The 23,162-nt window shown below is 37.0% G+C and overlaps 1 protein-coding gene across 2 annotated transcripts in view; it reads left to right on the forward strand.

Moving 5' to 3' along the window:
• Window positions 1–23,162, forward strand: part of ANO4 (anoctamin 4) — a 475,191-nt gene that overhangs the window by 252,255 nt on the left and 199,774 nt on the right. The window contains exons 5-7 of one of the 2 annotated variants that reach the window (XM_007503277.3): window positions 2,048–2,152; window positions 13,778–13,914; window positions 19,626–19,784. In XM_007503277.3, coding sequence (XP_007503339.1) covers window positions 2,048–2,152; window positions 13,778–13,914; window positions 19,626–19,784 — 401 coding nt within the window. The remainder of the gene's footprint in view (window positions 1–2,047; window positions 2,153–13,777; window positions 13,915–19,625; window positions 19,785–23,162) is intronic. The other variant, XM_007503279.3, reaches the window with a different exon arrangement.

Consider the following 23,162-nt stretch of genomic DNA (forward strand, 5'->3'; position numbering starts at 1 on the left):
ATCCTCAGTTCAAATCTGGCCTCAGACACTTCCTAGCTGTGACCCTGCACATGTCACTTAATCCCCATTGCCTAGCCCTTACTACTCTTCTGTCTTGGAACGAATACTTTTTATTGGTTCCAGACAGAAGGAAAGGGCAAAACAAATGAAACAGCAAGATGAAGTGAGTTGTCCAGGATCACACAACTAATAAGTGACAGAGGTGGGATGCGAAGTGGGATGACTGTTCATAGTAGCATGCTTCCTCTGTCTCCTTTATTTCATGTGGTGAAATAATAAAATAACTGTGTTAAGTTAAATAATAACTTATATAGTCTTAATTCCCAGTCCTTTGCTATAACAGCTGAATACATATATTTTCAGATGCTCTGGATAGTTAGCCTGGAGAAGAGGATAATATATTTAGTGCAAGAAGGGACCTCAATGACCCCCTAGTACAACTTCCTATTTTATAAATAAGAAAAGCGAGGCCCAGTGAGTTTAAATGACACAGGTAACAAGAAGTTAGTGTTTGTTTTTAAACGTGGGTCTCCTGACTTTGATGCCAACGTTTTGTCCATTGAATCATCCTGTCTCCCCAGAATGATTCAAGAGAAACTGGATGGTTGCCTTCTAGAATTTGAAGTGTGTGTTGGGGGGAAGAGAGAAGGCTGAGCATTGTTTTCTCTTTATTGATCTTAGTAATGACATTTTAGCAATTAGCTTTTTTCAGTAAACAAAAACAAAATCGGCAGTCATGTTTAACCCCACCCTTTTGCCTTCCTTTACCCCAGTTCTTGGGCAAACACTCTCCCCAAAACCAATCTTTCCTCATATGGAATTCAGAGGCTATCAACAGACCAGCATATGAGAAAACCTCTGCTTATTTTCCTTTGGAACCCAGCAAACTATCCCCAAGAACAAAGACTGACCAGTTGTATGTCCTTGGATTTTCTTTATACCTCTTAGGAATTATTTTTATTGAGAAGTCCATTTGCATGTGCAGGTGATGCTTCTTCATGCTTTGGCTTATAACAATGTGCAGAATAAAGCTTTTTAATGTCTTGGATGCTAAATTATATTGAAGTGAATGTTCTTGCCACAACACATAGTACGATTAAATTTCTTCTGATTGGTGGCATGGGGCAGAATTAATAGCAAGGGCTAGAAATTGTAGATACAAGTTAAGATCAGAGATTTAAAGCTAGAAGGGTCCTCATAAAGGCAACATTTGCCTCAATTAAATATGAAAACTGAGGCAGAAGTGTTATGCATCTTGCTCAAGATCACTCAGTTTATAAGAATATGAAGCAAGATTTGAACCCAGTTCTTGTTGAATCTATATCTGGTACCCTATTCACTATGTCCTTGTGTCTCTGAGTTTTAAGGTATAAGGAAGAACAGTCCAACAATTAGAGCTGTCCTTAAAGTGGAATGCACTACCTAAACAGAAAGTGGTTTCTCATTTACTGGAGTTTTTCCAGGAGGATCACTTGGGATGTTATAAAGGAGATGCTTTTAATGTAAAATGTGATGCAAGATGGCCACAGAGGACCTTTCCAACTTCGAATTTCTGTGATTCATATAATTTCAATTGATTTTTGTTTTGCTTTATTTGTATAGTTTTTTAAATACTAACTAGAAGAAAAAAGTTGTTACTTTTAGCCATTATTTGAAATTCTGATCACCATTTCAGTACCGATCATCACTGACTGCTTTATATAACCTTGTAAGAGCATTAGTTTGCCGTATGGTCATCATTGCCATAGGAAATTACCAATCAGTGAAATAATTGAGTTCATAAATTGGATGGCCCAGGAATTAAATCATAGCTGCACTTTGCTGTAGAAAGACTGTTTTTCCTCTTTGCCTCAAGGAGAATAAATGTCCTGGTCAATTTAAAAAGAGAAGAACAGAAAATCATCTCTTAGAAAGGGAAGCCCCTCGGCATTAAAAACCAGCTCCCCATTTTTGGAAATTGACGCTGCTTCTCTTTGGAGTCCAAATGCTCTTTTGGGCTCTCTGCAGAACAACTGCCAATTCCTTGCATATTTTTTCATTTCTTTAGAAGGCCGGGTGGATTTGCAAGGTTACCCACTGGATATGCCAATGCAGACTGATGGCCCAAAGAGTGACGTGGACTTTTCAGAAATTCTTAATGCAATACAAGAAAGTAAGTTTTGCTCACATTTTAAATTGATTACCCAAGCACCAAACCAGAGCAAAATGCTGAAACGGACTGAAAAATTGGAAAGTAAAGATAGAGCACTTGAATAGGTGAAGGCTAGACCACCAGAAAGAAAGATAAGACCACAAAGGATAATCACATTGTAACAGAAAGGTGGTCAGCAAAATGGAGAATTTACTCATGAAATTGAATGATTTCTAAGCTATTAGCATGTCTGGATTTTCTTTAAGGTTGGATGGAAAAATTTTAACAGGACTCAACCTCAGACATGTACTCCAAATACCTGCACTGTGAAATAACTGATGTGCCATTTGTAGAATGAATGAACATGCAATAACTCCCTGTTTTATTCTGTTCTGTTTTATTTTTAAGGGTCAGGGGGACCTCCCCCTGTGATGTTTTTGATTTAGGGAATTCCCTGAGAGGAAGAACTCACTACCAATGCAAACTGGTACCTGTTCTGCAACTTTGAATTTTAGAAATTTGCCTTGTACACTGAGAAGTTATTAAGTCTCTTGTCCAAGTCCAAGTTCAAGTTCACACAGCTCATTTGTATCAAAGGCAAGATTTGAACCTAGGTCTTCTTGATTCCAACAATAGATTGCTAGATAATAACAATAACAATAAATGGTTAGCATTTACAGAGCATCTATTATGTACCAGGCACTAAGCATTTTACAAATATTTTATCTTATTTGATCCTTACAACACACTTTGGAGTTAGTATCCCTGTTTCACAGATGAGGAAACTTGAGGAAAATGGGTTGTTACTTGCCTAGGGTCACACAAGAAGTAAAAATCTGATACCAGGTTTGAACTCAAGTCTTCCTGACTCCAGGGGCATCTAGGTGGCACAGTGAATATAACGTTAGGATTTAGACACTTCTGAGCTGTGATCCTAGGCAAGTCAGTTAATCACATTTGCCTAGCCCTTGCCCTTCCATCTTAGATTTGTTATTAAGGCAAAAAGTAAGGGGAGGGGAGTTTTTTTTAAAGTCTTCCTGACTCTAAATTTGGTTCTCCATCCCCTCTACTACCTAGCTTCCACAAAGTGGCCTCTCACTTCCCTGGTTAATTAGATGCAAGCAATAAGAATCCTGAAATAGATTCTCCTCTCCATCCCCAGCTCCCACATTCTAATTATAAGATAAAGAAGCAAATAAAAATAAAGAAGTCAAGGATTTATTCATTCAGCAAACATTAACAAAATACCTAAAATGAACTGTGCTAGGCATCAGGAGTAGCAGACATAGGGACTGGACTTATGGTTTTATTCATGTTGGGAGCTCCTAATACACATTCTCTACAATTTATAATCTCAGGAGTTAGAAAGATGATGAAGCTTGTAGTCTAACGGAGAAAGATAAGGCATCAACCAATCAACAAGAATGTATTCAGGGCTTCCTATATGTCAGGCTTTGGGTCAATACACTGATCACAGAGCAAACAAATGAAATAATCCCTACTCATCAGGAGCTTACATTCATATACTTAGATAATGTATGAGAAGTACGATCATAGTATCATAAGTTTGGAATTAAGGGACCTTAAAAATAATTTCAGCCTGTCCCACGCACTCTAGTTCTACAGATCAGGATCCTGAGACTCATAACGATGGAATGCATCTTTCTACTGCATTCTTTTGCCCTTTACAATACTGAGGGAATAAATTAAGGTTCTGGTAGGGGAAAAAAAGGAGACAAAATTCCCAATACCTAGTGACAATAATATAATAATGCTGCATTCTATGTTATTTTTCTTTTTAAAGCAATTAACAAATTTCTATTGATCACATGCCATTTGTCCTAAGAACATCCCTCTGTTGCTTAGGAGGTAGAGCCTTAGTTCCATTTTGCAGTTGGACTGACTGAGGCTGAGGGAGATAAAGGGATTTATCCAAGATTGTCCTAAAAATCATGGTAAAGGCAGGGTTAGAATCCAGCTTTCCTATCTCCTCATTGTTTCCTCCCATGAAATCTGATCACATGGAACCAATTTAATTTTATAATAGACAGGGAAAGTTCTCAGAAGGAGGCAGGGTATGTTTCCACCAAAGAATAACTATTTTGCCGTGTTCTAGTCAAATAGTCCTATTATGGTAGGTTGATTCATACAAGGAAAATGGAATTCCCCATGTCCCAAAAGATAACCCAACTTGAATTAGTAGCAATTTGTAGAAAAATAGCTTTTTTTGTGGGTACTTATCAGATAGTATGCTTTGCAATGTGAAAGATGATGGACTGCCTATTGTTCACATGTTTCTTAAATCTTCCATCATGAATAAAAGAAGGGCTAATTTTCAAGTCTTTAAGGACATAAATGTAAAACTTACTTAGGGTACCAGATGAAGCCTTAGTTCATTATGGCATTATGCATTATTCGCTGGTATTATTTTTCTAAGTTGCTTTGAGATGAGAGAGGTCAAGACATTTCTGTATTTCTCCATTTTGTGTTTAATTATGAGAACATGACGTTCTTCTGGAAGAGAAGGTTTTGTTTTTGTTTATTTGATTTTTATTTTGTTTTACTAGTACACTGGGTTTTGGTTTGTGCATGTTAAAAAGGGGATAAGGTGGGTAGGGAGAAATTTAGGTCACCTAGACCTGTGGTTTCATCTGGGTTTGGAAAATTTGTCCATAATTACAGATTGACAGCTCCTCTAAAGATATAGTCTCAGAGACTTTCCTGGAGCCCTCTGAATTTAAGCAATTTGCTTGGGGTCATACACCTAGCATATTATATACTGAATTTGAGCTCGTTTCCTCCTTCTATCAATTGTGCTTCATTAACACTGAGTATTTAATATTTAATATTAACAGTAATAGAATAGTGAAGAACCTGACATAGTGGGTAGAATGTTGGACTTGAAGTCTGGATAGCTTGGGTTCATTAGAAAGGGATATATTGGTATACCTTCAGAAAAATTAGTGAAGAACATCACTTGGTTTTCTATGGTGAAAAGGGAGAGGATTAGGGACATGTGTACAGAGAAGAGTTACTAGGTCACCATCAGTCAAGAGTGTGACATGAAAGGCAACAAGCCAATACAATTTTAACCTATACTGATGTACACATGTTATCTGTCTTGGTCAGAGTTCTGTGCTCAATTCTTGGTAGTGCATTTGAGGAAAGACCCTGATAAGCTGAAGTACATCCTTAAAATGGCAAGACTGCTCAAAGCTATGCCCTGTGAAGTTTAGGTAGAGTAACTGGGGATTAGAGAAGACTTGGGGTGCTGAAACTCAATATTTTAAAAGAACTTTGCTCATAATAGGTGCTTAAGGCATTTTCTAGGTGGTATGGTGGACGCATATTGGATTTCAAATTAGATATGTGTCAGTTCAAATCCCAACTTGAACATTTACTATCTGTATGGCCCTAGGCAAATCACTTATCCTCATATTGCCTCAGTTTCCATATCTGTAAAATGGACATGATTATAGCACCTACCTCATGGATCATCAAATAAAATAATATTTAAAGTGCTTTACAAACCTTGAAACACTATGTAAATGCTAATTTTCACTAAGATTCCTCTCTTTGAATGATTATATGAACACTGTGCTCTAAGAATTAAAGAAAAAGATAATCACAAAGAAATATGGAAAAGCTTGTAGTATGAACTGATACAGAGTAAAGAGAGTAATAACCAGGAAAATAATTCATACAATGATATCAATATTATAAAATAAAGTTTTGAAAGATAAGAACTCTGATGGAAGAAATGGGTTAACCATGATTCCAGAAGATTGATGAAGTTGAACATTGTGCACCATATGGCAGAAATATAATAGGCAAAACAAGACATTTATTTTTAGATGTGACCAACATATACATTTTTGTATGGCTATATAAAATATTGCTGATCTTTGATTTCTGTTTTCTCCCTCCCTCCTTCCCTCCCTCCCTCCCTTCCTCCCTCCCTTCCTCCCTCCTTTCCTCCCTCCCTTCCTCCCTTCCTTCCTTCCTTCCTTTCTTCCTTCCTTCCTTCCTTCCTTCCTTCCTTCCTTCCTTAATTCCTTCCTTAATTCCTTCCTTCCTTCCTTCCTTCCTTCCTTCCTTCCTTCCTTCCTTCCTTCCTTCCTTCCTTCCTTCCTTCCTTCCTTCCTTCCTTCCTTCCTTCCTTCCTTCCTTCCTTCCTTCCTTCCTTCCTTCTATCCCTCATTTTCTCTCTCTTCCTTCTTTTTTTTCTTCCCTTTCAGTGAATGGGGAGAAGAAAAATAAAAATGTTTATTAATTTTAAAAAGTTTCTTTCTTTTAAAACAAGCATTTAAACATATTTGAATTGGGTTCTAGAGATACATATGAAGATATAACTAAAATAAGAAGCAATTTTAAAAGGGAAGATTTTGGCTCAATTTATGGAAAAACTTCCTAACAATTAGCACTCTCAGAGGTAGTGAGTTTTCCATTACTGTAGATTTTCATTCAAATTGGATAAATCTGTCAGGCATGGTGAATCGAGGAGGTTCTTCCTCATGGATAGATTGGAGTGAATAACATCTGTTCCCATGCCATCCTTTCCTTTTGTTTCTATGGATTTATAAGAATTAATTATCCCTCTAGGTGGTGAGGCACATGAGATACTGGATTTAAATCCAAGAAGAAATGAATTCAAATCCTGAATCAGACACTTATAAGTTATTCACCCCTAGACAGGTTATTTAACTCAATGTGCCTCAGTTTCCTCCTGGGTAAAGCTATACAGGGATGGACTAGATGACTTGTAAGGTCTCTTCTTATTCAAAATAATATTCCATGAATCAGCAACTCATAAATACAACTAGATCAGGTGGTTTTTATTCCTGGAAATATACATATGTGTATAAGCATACATGCATGTATTTAAATATACACATGTGGCTATATGCATTTGTGTACACACATACATATATATATATATATATATATATATGCATGAAAAGTGGCTTCATTTTATTCCTTGTTATCTAAAGCAACCCAGAGATCTGTTTAATCCTAAGAATAGAAATATAGCAAATGAAATATTTTAAAGCTTAGCATATACTTGCTCCCATTAGGATTTAATTACCTTGGCTAGATCACCAAGGTTACCATTGTATACTCCATGCCATGGTCTCTAATCAACATCATACACATTCCTCATTGTACAAATAGGAAATGACAGGCAATCTGTTGAAGTGATCCTAAAAGAATTAGAATAGATTAAAGAAACATATAACTTAGGCAAAGTAAACGAAAAATAAGAATCTCAGGAGTGTTTTAAGTAATTTTCCATGGCCAAATGAGCTTCTGATGTTTTGGTTCAACCCCACAAATTGTGGCCTCGTATTATTATGCCATTGATTTGGGCTTTAGATTTCTTATTCTGGATTTGTATTTTCAGCAAGAAATATTTTCTCCCATTCTTAAAGGAAATGTTTCCTATTGTTAACCTAACCATTTGGCTTGTTTGTTATACACAGTCTGCTGGATCTGGAAAAAGATTAGCCATTCCATCTTGGCAGAGTTCATGTCTCACTCATTTAAAAGGAAAGTTAATCATGAATTCAATTCCAAAGCATTTGTTAAATACCTTTTATTGGCCAGCCATTGTGCTGGGCATTGAGGATACAAAAATAATCAAGGAAATATTCTTTCTCTGAAGGATCTTCCTTTGTACTGGGAGAAAGGAACACGTACACAGATAAATGAGTACAAGATAAATTCATAAGTTTAACAGTTCAGAAGTAGAAGGAACCTCAAAGGTCACCTAGTCCAAATTCATTGTATACATGATGAAACTAAGGCTTTCAAGGAAATGAAATGACTTTTTTTTCCTAAAAAAAAAAAGAATGGAATCCAGGTTTTCCTTATTCCAAGACCAGAACTCTAACCATTCCACCACTCATTATATATAGACAATGCTTTTATCAGAAAATTGACAATCAAATCTTAAATGCAGAGATTTAGAACTGGAAGGTACATTAGAAGACCTCAAGTTCATCCCTCTCATTTTTCAGATGAAGGAAACTGAGATCTGGTGAAGTAAAGCAACTTGCCTGAGTGACTGAGGTCCAAGTGGCTTGCCCATTATCTGACGGATTAGGATTCCAGCCTAAATCCTTTCACTCTACACACAACACTCTTTCCTTTGTCTCCTTTCTGACTTCCAAAGCAGTATCACACTGCCACTGGCCTCATTTTATTTAGTGTCTTTTACTTTCTGAGTAAGGTAAATGAGGAAATAGATACAAAAAAGGGAAGAGATTTGCCATGGGTCACACAGCTAAGAGTCTTAGGTGGGATTCATCTGACTTCAAGTCCACAAATCCACTAAACCACTAAATGTTGTTAAGAAATTAATTATTTGGTTAATTTGATTAGTATAGCTAGATTAGAGCTATCTAGAGGTGAAATGGGCTGCCATTGAAGATAGTGAGTTTTCCCCAGAGGACTCCACCAAGAGACTGAACGACCACACATCAGGTTTGTTATTGTCAGGATTCCTTTTATGTTAGTTGGTCTGGATGCAGGAGGGTGCTAGAAAATGTTTCGGAACCAGCTCTCTGGGGAGAAAATGTAAAGAGAACTCTTTTAAGTTCAATCTTATTATTAATATTTTCTTCATCACTTTCTGAAGTCCTGGAAATCAACAAAACAAGATAGCAAATCATGATTTATGGTGTCTTCTTATTTCTGAGGTGTACATGCTCACACTGAAATTTTACAACAAACTCTTAATAGCTGATAGGAATTGACTCCAGTATAACACTGTCTACATGGCTGCCCAGGTCTTTTCTAACTCTAAAATTCTGTGATTCTGTCACTGAGAGTACCTGCCTCAATGGGTCTGGCCAGACTCCCTGTTGGTCCCTCCCCATCAGAACTGCCTTTTTTTGACACCTGTATTTCAATGTGACAAAAAGTAAGCATGCTAGAACATGGTTGTTGGGTGACTGAATATACTGCTTTCTCTACCAGTATTCTTATTCTAAAATGAATTCTAAGATAAATGAAATATCTTCTTCTCAGGAGAGAGCTCTCTTGGGCAGAGTATAAACATTAAGACTTTATTTGCCTAAGAGAAGGAGAAATGTGTGAGAGATACCGTATTGGTAAGAAAGCACACTTTATATAGCTTTACTACTCCTTCTCTCTCCATTCTTCCACCTTCTTCTTCTTCTCCTTTCTCCCACTCTTCTTCCTCCTCCTCTTTCCTGACCTTTCTTTTACTCATCTCCCTCACTACCTCATCCTCTTCATAATGATAAAAATTAAAAATAATTATTATTTATATAGCACTTAAAAGCTGGCAACATGCTTCACACATTTTATCTTATTTGATCCTCTCAACCACCCTGAGAAGTAAGTGTTGCTCTTCCCATTTTACAAATGAAGAAACAAGAGATTGAGAGAGAATAAAGGGACTTATCCAGGGCTAACAACTGGTGAGCATCTTCATTTTAGGTCTTGCTGATTCCAAGTCTTGCACTTTATCCATTTCACTGATCAACTTTTCCCCATAAGAGACTTGAGTTTTTCATGTTTGGAGATACCAGGCATACTACTTGGAAGCTAAAATTCTTGAACAAATGAATCTCCATAAAGTGAAATCAAGAGATATTTTAATTTCCAAAAATCAAAGGAACTCAGAGCTGGGAGTTAAAGGACATCCAGTCTAAACCATGCCTTATCAAAGGCTCTAACAAGCAGTCATCTAAAATTAGCTTAAATAAGGAAGAACCCACCATCTTCTCATGTGGCTCGTTTCTTAAATGATTAAGGAGTTCTCCCTTATAATGAGTGAGAGAGCTGCCTCCATGTGACTTTTTAAACCTCCCATTTTTGTCCTCTGGGGCCAAACAGAATAAGTCTAAACTCTCCTCTACCATACAACCAACTAAGTACCTGAAGAAAGCATCATGTTCCCCATGAATCTTTTCTTCACCTGGTTAAACACCCCAGGAATTTCAACTGATCCTTATATGACATGAAACCCTTTGATATTTTTATGGTCCTTTTGATATCCTCCAGCTAATCAGTGTGTCTTCCCTGAAACTAAACCAAAGAGGAATGTAGCATACCAGGCATGGAAGTATGGTTGATGTATTAAATACTTGATCAGAGCAGTTAATGATCAATGTATAGGCAGTACTAAGGGCAAGAGAATTCCTGGGCCTAAGCTACAAAAGCTTTGCCCTTACCTGATCAAACCTCATTCCTCTGAAGAGAGCATGTCAGGTGTATCCCCACCTACTCTGATCTTGTCATTATCTATGCTACCAATGAGAATCAACTATGCTTTGTTACGTATTCATTGATCCTGGCAATCCTCAATAAAGCCTGGAGTGAAGGCATGATTCCTCTCTTCTTGTTTCTGCAACCTTGAAATTCTCACTACTGTCTTTCTTTTTATCTTTCCTAAGGCCTCTCTTGGCCATGTGCTTTCTATCTCAGAACCCTTACTTTCACGTGTCTGCAAACCTCTCACAGTTTCCTTTAATTCTTCTTCCAAGGAAAATGTCATAGGGATTCACACCTTCCCTATCAAAAATATTGACTTGTCTGTATCTCTCATTCTTCACCCATTTTCTCAGACTACTTGCTCCTTCTGGAGCCCCAACCCACAAAGGATAATTCTTTTTATAACAGCCTCTGGCCAGCAGGTTATAAGGAAAATATAACACTCCTTGTGGTTAATGGATCCCTATCACAAGCACAATGGATGTGACTACAATGGAAATGCGCGTTGGTCTTCCTTCTCCAAAAGGATCACCAGGTCCTTGTTACTGTTTCCCACTCATCTAGATGCTCTGCAAAGTCATGTTATATAGACAGTACAACAATTACACACTCAGCTAAGGCTATTGGGAAGATGTCAGTCAACAACAGTGTTATAATATTCATCATTATAAATGACTTCATGAACACTCAAATGGCACCCCCTGCTAATGACATTCTGACACTACCAGTGGGGCATGATGGAGACGTGAAGGACCTTTATTTCATTTCTCTTTTGAATCAGATAGCCATGCTTTTAAAGCAAAGGTCCCAGTTAAAAGCCCTCAAAATTGCAACTTTATAGTTTATGGGTCAGAATTAAGTTCAGAATATTCCATCCTCTGCAGAATTTAGAAGTAGTCATTATTGAAGGATTAAGAGTACCTGAACAGTCTCCTCAGTATATGAATATGATGAGTAGCCTTTCTTCTAAATTCAGCAAGATATTTTTTATATCATGAGTCCTGAAACAGACATTGTATCTCTACAGAGTGTTCTTTTTTTGTATTTCCAATCTATGTGTAAATTTCTAGTTTGTTCCCATTTAGTTTCTGATAAATATTAATTGAAATATTTTGTCATTTCTTGAGAGAACAGAAGGGAAAAGGGAAAGAAGCAAGCCAAGGAGGGAGAAAAGGAATGAGAAAGAGAAAATGAAATGAAGAAATGACAAATATGTTAGTAAGAGAGTCTCTGACCTCAGGGAGTTTGCATTTAATGTTTCTTTTGTTTCTCAATTGTGTCAGATTCTTTATGATCCCATTTGTAACCCACATTCATTCTTTGTATTTGTACATCCATTGTAGCTCTTGGAACATTACTAAATATTGCAGATTGATTGAAAACTCAATGAGTGAATGCATAAATAATGTGCTTAAAAATAAATGATACTTGAGTAAAAAACCCCTCAATATTTCAGTGGCCCAGTGTTGTTTGCCCCTCTGAGATCCCACAATTCTTGAAGTTGTTAGAGCCAAATCTGAATTGCCAATAGAACCAACAAATCTTTTAAGTCTATCATTCCTAAAGGATGGATACCATGATGAAACAATGGATCCCATTAAAGCCTTTTCTTAATCTGTTGTCTAAATATAAATACATTATATTTGCACAGGAATTGCATTTTTATGACTGAGCAAACACTAAAGGAGATTTAGTTTTAGTGCTTTTCCTATCCCTGCCTTCTTAAAACTCAAAACTATGTCTAAACTGATAGAACTTTCAGCTAACTCATATCCATTTCAAGAGATTTTGCTTTGACCTTAAAGTGGGTTCTTATCCTTGTGCATCCTTAACCTCTCTTTGCAATGTGGTGAAATCTGTATCTTCCTTAGAATAATGTGTTTAAATAATTGAAGGAAATGCTAAATTATAGTTAGAGGTTTGTGAACATAAAGATGTAATGTTTTCTCACATCCACCTTTATATATGCAGTTGAAAAGTCCAGAAAAACCTATGTTAGACACAAGGGAATACTTATCAGTTTAGTGGGTCAGTGATGCCAACAGAAACAGGGATATTAAACTATAAAACATAGGTAAAAATACAATAAAATAGATAATGTTAATATATTTTATTGCATTTTCATTTTGTTAAATCTTTCCCAATTTCATTTTAATCTGGTTTGGCCACACTGGGGAGTATTGTGAACCTTGCATTTTACCTATGTGTTTGACACTTCTGGTGTAAAGAATCCCTGTTGAAACTAATGAGTCATTGGGTTCAGGTTTAGTGATGCCATTTTTCCTCCTTCGTCTTACACCTTCATTGTTTCAGATGATCTGGTTCAATTCCATTGTCTTTCTGATAAAATGGCATCTACCTTCCTGCTCACCCTGTATTGGTGAAGCACATTCTGTGTACCAAGTGTCAGATTCTATGGAGTCAGATACAATGAATAAAACCATCTTTGAACTTATAAAGGTTATTTTTACCAGGGAAGGAAGCATGTTCAGAGAGAAATAAATAAGGAATATATGAAAAACAAGTATAAAGTGATCTCTCTCCCTCCCTCCCTCCCTCCCTCCCTCCCTTCCTCTTCCTTCCTTCCTTCCTTCCTTCCTTCCTTCCTTCCTTCCTTCCTTCCTTCCTTCCTTCCTTCCTTCCTTCCTTCCTTCCTTCCTTCCTTCCTTCCTTCCTTCCTTCCTTCCTTCCTTCCTTCCTTCCTTCCTCTCTCTACTCCCTCACTCACTTGCTTCCTTACTCCCTTACTTCCTGCTCCGCTGTGCCACCAGGCACTCTATCCACTCTGCCACTTAGTTGCCTCACCAATGCCTTTTCCACTGAGCTTTCTCTGAATCATCCTCATAAATGAGATTTGAGGAAGCAAAATAATTGTGTTGAAAAACTCCAGTGAGGGGATAGAGGCAGCAAATATATTCCTTAACAACTAAGAGAATCAGGAAAAGTCTTTGGAAGGAGGTAAACCTTGAGCTAAACCTGGAAGGGCATCAGGGATCCAAGAAGTAGAAGTGAAGAGGTGAGAGCATTCTAACTTTTAGAGAGAACTTGTGCAAGCACAAGGAGGTATAAGAAGGAAATGTCACATATGGGAAATATAAAATTGGGAAATTTGACTGTAAGTTTGAGCACATGAGGAGGAGCAATATCTAATCTTCCTGGGAGAATAGACTGGAGTCAGATATATATGGGGGTCAAGTGCCAAAGAGAGACATTAATATTTTTTTCCTAGAAGTAATAGGAAGCCTCTCAAAGTATCCCTTTTATTTGAGGATATTTCTGAAAACTTTCCTGGATATGTAAGGTTTATATGCTACATGACTTTTGTATCTATAAATAAAGAAAATTTTCTTTGTAAAACCTACTAATTTTTTTAATGCCTGAATTGATTTCTCTTTTTCTTTTCAGTGGCCAAGGATGTCAACATTTTTTTTGATGAATTAGAAGCTGTCAACAGTCCTTGCAAAGATGATGATTCCCTCCTTCATCCTGGTAATTTGACCACTACTTCAGATGATACTAGCAGATTGGAAGCTGTAGGAGAGGTAAGACTGGTACAGTCGTAAAACAAAATTCTTGCTGTTGTGCTCAACTGCTCATACTACTTTCTGTACCCTTAGCAAAAGAGGAAGATATATTTTTGAAATGTCTAGTGCATGTTGTGTGTCTATGGGCTATTGATTAGTAAGAATTTCTTGAGCAAATGTTAAATTCATTTAGGAGGAGAGAACATTTTATTTATGAATTAGTATTCATTTTTTTCATTTGTACTTACTCCTTTTGCTTTATTTTTTAACCTTATAGTAATTTCTAAATATATTCACTTACCCTTTCTTTTACTACCACCATTGATGCCACCCTTGTTATAAAGAAAAATACTTGCATAATATTGGCAAAGTGTCTGCAACTCATGACAAATGTTACCTTCTGTACCTGTCATGTACCACAATTACAGAAATGAGGCATTTGTCCTTTATAGCCCTTGTTCTTTAGAACAACGATTATTTATCGTAATGAACTTGAAATAATTTACTTTTATAATGTGTTTTTTGTGGCCATAATTGGAGTCATTTTCTTCTCTTGCATTTCAGTAGAATTTTAACAAAAGAGTAAACTGAGGCAGATCTTTGTGCAAGATAGCATTTATTACCAGGATCATGCTAACCTTCAATAAATGAGTCTGGCTTGCTTCCATTCCTGATTTTAAAACCCCGAGCAGACAGACAGTTCCCTTTTATAGGGTTTTAGGGAGCACAGTACAAAGAGCAGCAATGGGTAGATGACATTATGGATTTGAGTACAGAATGATTGATTATAGAGCTGAGGGACAGGGAACAACATGGTTAGTTGGAAGTTTGCTAATGGGGGCCCGCAATGACCCCAATTCTTCTCTCATGAGACTAAAAAGGGTTCTTTGTTGGAGTCCAGGTGCAAGATAGTACTTTTGGACAACAAACCAGAAATCTTTAAAGGACAGTTTAGTTGTATGAAGATATCAGACCCAAATCCCTTTCTTTCTCACATAGTCCTCAAGGTTACAAAAATTCTATGAGTCAAGAAAGGATCATTGAGGCTATGAAGCTGGATTTATAACCTTTATTCATTCCAGACTAACTAAATTCTGTACTAAAGTAAGAGACAAAGAACCAACTACTTAAGCAGTTATAGAACAAAAGCAATTACAGGACAAAATCAGTTACTTGTAGATAGAATCAGTAAGAAAATTATATGAAAACAGTTTTATTCTTTTCATTTGGCTCTTCCTACTTTGTTGAACATCAGTTTGTAGAAATCACACATTTCTCTGAATTGTTGAACATAAATGATAATATTTATCATTTCTTACAATGCAATATTATATTCTGGTCATATATCATAATTTATCCAGCCATTCCTCCATAGATAAATACTTGCTTTTTCCAGTTGTATGATTTTGCTACCTCAGAGAGTAAACTATGACTATTTTCTTTTATATAGGATCTTTTTTCTGCTATTGATTTCCTTGAGTAATGTTCCTAATAAGGTGGCCATTATATCAAAAAGTATGAACAACTTATCCATTTTCTTTCATAATTCCAAATTATTTTCTAGAAGGATCATGAATAAATTCACAACTACAAGTGTATTAGTTTTCTTTGTTTTAAGATTTTTAAATTTACTTTACTGTAGTAATTTATAGACCAATTATAGTCATAAAAATATTTGCTTGGTGACGATTTTTCAAAGAATAAATGTACAAACCCCTTCCCAGGTAACTGTTCAACCAGTTATGGGGAGGCAGGTGTAATAAATAGAAAAATTCATTTAGAGTCACAGAAAGCCCCTATCTCATCTGATAATTATTTACCTCATATGAATTTAGACAAGCAAGTATGTAAGTAACTAAGAAATTATCCCAATTTGTTTTCCATCATTTTTTCCTCTTACCTCAAAAATGTACAAACACTTAACCATTGTCAGTAGAGATGTGGTTTTTATCCAACCATTCTGGAAAATAGGAATTATTGAGGAAAACCCACTCATTTTCTCATCTTTTTTGATGCACTGATTTTGCTATTAGGCATTATTATAGCTCAAGGAAGTGAACGTTAGAAAGAAGTTTTCCCCAGATTGTTATTCTAATATCTCCTCATACTATTGAGTAAAATCACTGCCATTTTGAAGTCCATTTACTAAAGTTCTTTGGAATGGTTCTTAGTGCTACTCTTCTCATCATAGTGTAGTGGACAGAGTACTAAACTTGGAGACAGGAAGATCTAGATTTGAATCCTCTCTCATACACTTAAGAATTCAGCAAGTTCCTGCATTTATTAAGTACCTGATATGTACCAAAGCAAAAATGAAACATACCTTATCTCCTAAGAAGCTGACCTTCTAGGACCTATGTTGAAATGGGCAAGTCACTTAGTGCCTCTAACCTCAGTTTCTTTCTCTGTACATCAGAGACAGTCATACTTGAAGGATATGCCATGGTAGGTTGTTTTGTAAAACACTTGAGATAACCAGTAATCAGTAAACATTTACTAGGCATCTACTATGTGCCTAGAACCCTGCTGGGTTCTGGAGCTAAGAAGAAAAAACAAGGTATCATTTCCTTTTCTCAAAGGTCTCACATTCATGAATGCTGAATTTTTGTGCATGCTAGAGGACTATAAATGTCACTTGTGTTGTTGTTTTTATTGATTATTACTTTGGAAGTCTACTTATTAAGGACTCTATGGGCTAAAATCATGGTAGGATTTTCCTATTTGATAAATGTCACAACTTACACTTCAGATCTAAATTTCAGTAAAACACAAACTCCTGAGACTGGAGAGTAGGCTTATTTTTCTTGTTGTTTTTCATTTTAATCCCATAGCACCTGGCAGAGATTTTCACATATAAGAAGAGTTGAGGACAGGACTAGATTTGTAATTTCATTGCCATAGGGAGCACCCAGATGAGGAAAAAATTCCTCTTTAAATGTTGGTCAATACCTTCTATGCAATTTGTAATCTTAATAGTCAAATGACTTGCCCAACATCACAGAGGCAACATATGTCAAAGGCAGGAGCTGAACTCAGATCTTTTAGACTTTGAGGCTGGTTCTTTATCCATTATTTTCCTTTGGTCATAGATGGTACTTAACAAATGGTTACTTTGAAAAGAAAGAATTAGCTTTTAATAGATTGTTCTGTGTCTACTACCCAAAATAATCAGCCAATATTTATTATTGGTTGAAAAAAGAATCATTTCAAAAGAAAGTATTTTCCATTAAAAAAAAAAACTCACGAAAACTCACTTTTGTGATTATGGCATCACAGAATTATTCAGTTAGAAGAAACATCAAAGCACATTGAGTCTGACTCATATTCAAATGAGATAGGGATGGGGATGATCTTAAAGCCTGTGATTTTTTAAAAAAACTTTTTCCTTCTGACTTAGAATTTATAATAAGTATCAATTAAGATACTTAGAGTGGTAAAGTCTAGGCAATTGGAGTTAAGTAATGTGCCCAGGATCTCATAGCTAGGAAGTATCTGAGGCCAGATTTGTCCTCCCACCTTTAGGACTGGTGCTCCATCTGTTGTGCCACCTAGTAGCCTGTAGCCTATGATTTCACTGGTCCAAGGGACTCCCAGGTTAGAAAACTCCTTTAAATTGATACCTTCTCTGCAACTTGTAGACTTTAAGAGTTGCCTTCATCAATGAGAGCTTAAGCCATTATCTGTCAGAGATATGACTTAAACATGAGTCTTTCTAGCTTTAAGGCCAGTTCTCTATCCCCTAAGCCATATTTTCTCTATATTCAAATGAGAATTCCCTCCAAAACTCTACAACAAACAACTTTGGCTTAGAGACCCCCTTGGGCTCTCCAGGTACCCTATTTGTCTGTGATGCATGCCGTAACTCTCCTCAATATCTGGCATGCTTATCTCCCTCACCAATTGCTAAATCCTATACTCCTACTTAGCCAGACCAGCCAGAGATGGAGGTGGGCTTTTTTAAGTCATAATAATAATAATAGGCAACATTTATATAATATCAATTATGTGTTGGATACTATGCAAAGCACTTTATAATTATTGTCCCTTTTGATCCTGACAACAACTCTAAGAAGTAGGAACTATCAGTATCCCCATTTTAGAGATGAAGAAATTGAGACAAACAGAAGTTAAATGACTTGCCCAGGGCCATGTATGACACTGGTAAGTATCTTAAGATAGATTGAACTCATATCTTACTGACTCCAGTTCCAGAGTTCTCTCCACTGCTCCTCCTGGCTACTCCAGTCATCATCATTTTATAGGAACTGATACAGAGGACAGTAAGCAAAATCAGGAGAATGGCACATACAGCAGTAAAGTAAATAGAAATAATACTCAGAGTCTGACTCATTGTGATGGTTTGTCTCAATATCAAAGAACAGATCATAAAACATACTTCCTTCCTCTGGAATTAGATGATGGAGAACCTAGTTGAGAGAGCCTCCCTTCAAGGTCCAGCCCACACGTCACCAACTAAACAAAGCCTTCCCTGAGCCTCTGCAGATGGAAGCCACTCTCCCCCTGAGTTTGTCCCAGCACTCTGGCTTCTCCTTTGCGCTCAGCATATCCTAATTTCAGTTACAAAGAGAGGAGGGCCTACAACTGTACTACAGTGTGAAGTGCAGCCACTCCATGGTTTGGCTTTGCATGATGGCTTTTCCTTGTTACATGAATGAGTTTAATAGATGAGGTTTGGGGTAGTTGTAAGAGGAAATGACTATAGAATGAAAACAAAAGACATTAATCAAACTTTAAAAATAAAATAAAGTCTCTCTAAATGAGAAATTGGATTGCAGCCTGCCTTCCCCTAGGGCATTATCATTTATGCATTTGATGACAATGAATTTCAGAAACCAGAAAAAATAATACTGATCTTCTTAGTAGTTAAACATAGGCATATGCATACGGTATGTTCCCAGTGTGTATATAAAGGCTCACACATGCATATATACAGGTATACATACATCTATACATATATGTATAATGTGGGGAAAATATTTATTAAATGCTCACCATGTGTCTAAGCAGTGTGCTAAGCTGTGAGAATATTATTGTTCAGTCATTTTCAGCCATGTCCAAATCTTCATGATCCCATTTGGGGTTTTCTTGGTAAAGATTCTGTACTGGTTTGCCATTTCCTCCTCCAGTTTATTTTATAGATGAGGAAACTATGGTCAACAGGGTTAAGAGACTTGCCCAAGTTTATGCAGCTAGTGAGTAATGTATGTGTATGTGTGTATGTATATATTTTCTTGTTCGGTTGTTTCAGTCATTTCTGACTCTTTGTGACCCCATTTGAGGTTTTCTTATTAAAGATGCTAGAGTGGTTTGCCTTTTCCTTCCTTTGCTGAATTTTACAGAAGAGAAAACTGAGGGAAACAAGATTAAGTGACTTGCCCAGGATCATACAACTAATAAATGTTTAAGGCTTTATTTGAACTTGAGTTTTCCTGACTCTAAATTTGGTACTCTATCCCCTGGGCTACTCAGCTAGAAAGTGATAAAGGTCTGTGCTGTCCAGGCACTGACATTCAAATTGTGGATGATGACCTCACATAAAGGAGAGGTCAGCTACAGGGTGGATAGCAGGACCCAACTGTCCTTAGAGTGTATCTATATATGTGTATGTGATTTATTTTTATTTCTTAACTTGAGCATAACTTCTCCTAGACCCCGAGGATCAGTCTCTTTGGCTAATGAAATAGATTCCTCTTTTCCTTTGAATGCAGGTAGCACCAGAAAAGAACAGATCGAATGGACTTTATTTTAGAGATGGAAAGTGCCGGATCGACTATATCCTTGTGTACCGGAAAACCAACCCACAGACTGAAAAGAGGGAAGTGTTTGAAAGAAATATCAGAGCAGAAGGCTTGCAAATGGAGAAGGAGGCAAGTGTTTGCATGAAAAAATGTGAAATATCCATAGAGTCCTTCTCAAGTGAAGGCATTTTAATGAAGCTTAATTGCTTCATTTGGCTATACCTTACCAGTCTGGAGTCCTCAGGATCATGGCACAATGCAAAGAGTGCCATGTTTGGGGTCAAAGATTCTACTTACAACCCGTGTAACCTTGGCCCTGTGTCTGGGCCTCCATTTCCTCATCAGTCCAATTGGGAGCATTGTACCAGATGGCCTTTAAGATGACCTCCAGCTCTGCATTGCTTATTCCATGAAATGCATTCTGGTAATGTGACTTTCTCTAAGACTTTATCTCTGTGTGCTTTTCCATGACAGAGTCAGTAAGTGAAAGTGGGTTGTTCTAATTCAATGGACCTCTGGCCAAGTGGCATCACATATTTCTTTAGGCATGATTCTTATAGTTTGTACAAATGGAAGGGAATTAGAAGCACAGACAACCTCTGCCGTGCTTATCTTGAGATAAATTCTCTTAGTTTTCTATGGTGTTGCTCTTTGATCTTTGGCATCAAAAACATATCTGTAACTCTTCACGGGGTTACTGGAGTTTTGTCCTTAGGTGCTAATTGGGGATGGAGCATGCTTCCTTCTAGAGCACAGTCTTATCCTAAGGTACATAAACTTTCCATTTAAGGAATACATGTGTAAATGTATCTTAATATAATTGGTTTCTTTTGTGATCCTAAGTGTTTTGTTTTATGCATTTAAAGATATTATTCTGCAAAGATATCTGTAGGCTTTATTGGGCTGCCTAATGAGTCCTTGGCACAAAACAGGTTAAGAATCCTTATTGTAAAGCCTGTCATCCATTGGGTTAACCACTGAGCCTCATCCAAGCTACTTCCCAGTGGCCTCATAACTTGCTCAGCTGAAAGATGGCACTCCTTAGATTCTAGTGTGATATCTCCAGTTGTAGAACTCGTCTTCCTTCCCCACCACTCTCCACTGCCTGCTGCCCTTTACAGATACTGAAGCATAAGGTCAAGAACAGTCAGCAATACCATGGGAATGTATCCTGAACTCTTTAGGGGTAGGAGGCAACATGTAGGGGATTTGCAATAAGAGCACTTGGGTTTGAGATCTGCCTTTACAAGTCACTGCCTGTATAACCTTGAGCAAGTCACTTGATTTTTGTGAGCTCAGTTTCCTCCTTTGTCAAATGAAGATATAGTACTAGCAGCCTTTAAAGTACTTTCCATCTCTTAATCTCTAGTCCAGGGCCCTGATCATGATGGTCCTCTTTGCTGGTTCTCTCTCAGTGAATCTTCCCAAGGCCCCAGAATATATGGTTATATTCTTGGTTTTACTTTTACTGATGGTGGCTGATTCAGGGGGCTTCATGTTTTTCTTATAAGTGATATAGACAGCCAAAATCCATAAACAGGATCTTGGGATCTTTCAGGCAAATGGGAATTTTTGCTAGGTTGGAATAATGGCCCTAGAAGAATTATCTAGGATGTTCTCTCTGACATGGAGACTTAAAGGTTTCTAAAAACAAAAGAAAGATGGTTTGAACTGCCCCCCCCCAAAAAAAGTGAAGTAACTCAGAGAATGGTGGCCTTTGGGGAGAAGATAACCAATGCCAGAGGAATCATCAGTCTAGAGCTAGTTGAGATTCTGCAGGTCATATGGTCCATTTTCTAGATGAGGAAACTGAGACATAGGGTGAGAAAATGATTTGTCAAAAGCCAGAAAAATGGGAACACAGATTTAGAACAGGAGGAGACCTTGGAAGTCATCTAGACCAACTCCTTCATTTTACAGGAAAGGAAATTGAGGACCAAGGAGATTAAATGACTTTTTAAATGTCTAAGAAGTAAAACTTGATTGCTTGGTATGACCTTTGTGAGGTAGGAGAGCAAGGTAAATAGGATTTAGAGTCAGGATCTGGATTCAAATCCTGCCTCAAATAAAATACCCTAGCTTTGTGAGTCTAGGAGAGTCACATAACATCTTTAGGCTTTAGTTTTCCCCATTTGAAAGCTCTTGTGGTGCCTTCTAGATCTTAATCCATGATCATTTCCTCAAGGTGGGAAATTTGGAACATAAATCTATTATTTTTCAACTTTCATAGGCTTCAAAAAATCCTTTGTTATCCCCATTGACTAATCCTCAGTAAGTCTTGCTTTTGAAATCATCCCTGCTCTTCCTGGCTAACACAGACATTATTTTTTATTTGTACTTCACACCATTTCTCTCATTTTTTACTCCCTCTTCTATTTTCCTGAGTTTTCAGGTGGAGGTCCAATGAGAACAAGAACAAAAATCCAACTCAGTACACTCAGAAATAATCATTTCCTCCCTCCCCTTCCTCCCCCCCCCCTTCCTCTCTCAATCAAAAGAGCATGATTTCGGTTTAAATGGAATCACCTTTTTTCTAAATCCACAAAAGGTTTGTATTTTGGGGACTAGAAGATAGCTGAATATTGAATAGTTCGTTATTCAACTTTACTCTTCAGGCCTAGGGACTCCCTGGAGGTTTTATAAGCTTTATTTTGAGACTTACCAGGTAAAGCTGGATGAATCTTAAACTTCTTCAATAAAGAATGCGGTTAAAAATGTGAAAATTCAGTCATATCTTAGAGGTGTGCTGCTAAATAGTTCTTTTTTTTAATGTTATTTTTAATTTTTTCTTTTTAAATTTTAAGTTCCATATCCTCTTTCCCACCCTACCCCTACCCACAGAGAAGGCAAATAATGTGATATTAGATATACATGCAAAATTAAGCAAAACATTGTAGGGAAAAGAATTCCAGCCCTGAAGAAAGAAGAGTTGGGTTCAAATATTACTTCTGACACAACCTGTGTGACTTTGGACAAGTCACTTACCCTCCATGGACCTCAATTTTTTCATCTAGGGAATTATTATAGATATCCCCAAGACCACGTTCAGCCCTAGATCCCTGAGCCTATGGTCCTGTGTCATCATAAAAGACCTTTTAATAATATGAAGGATACTCAGCTTAATCAGAGACCCAAAGTCACTTTTTATAAATTTAAGATGCAGGGCAGCTAGGTGGCTCAGTGGATAGAGAGCCATGCCTGGAGTTGGGAGTACCTGGGTTCAAATCTGGCCTTTGATACTTCCAGGTTTGACCCTGGATAAATCACTTAACCCTTATTGCCTAGACCTTACTGCTTTTCTGCATTTGAACTGATATTTATGGATGGTAAGCATTTAAAAAAATTCTAGATGCAATTGGCATTAGGACATCACCAATGATTCTTGAATGGTTATTATTGGGTGGCTTCCCTGTTGATGTGAAATACTGAAGCACTGAAATGTTGGAATTTTCCCTGCATTGATTCTTAAATCACTGGTATTATTCATGATGTACTATGGATACCAAT

Source organism: Monodelphis domestica, chromosome 5 (assembly GCF_027887165.1).
Source record: "Monodelphis domestica isolate mMonDom1 chromosome 5, mMonDom1.pri, whole genome shotgun sequence".
NCBI lineage: Eukaryota > Metazoa > Chordata > Mammalia > Didelphimorphia > Didelphidae > Monodelphis > Monodelphis domestica.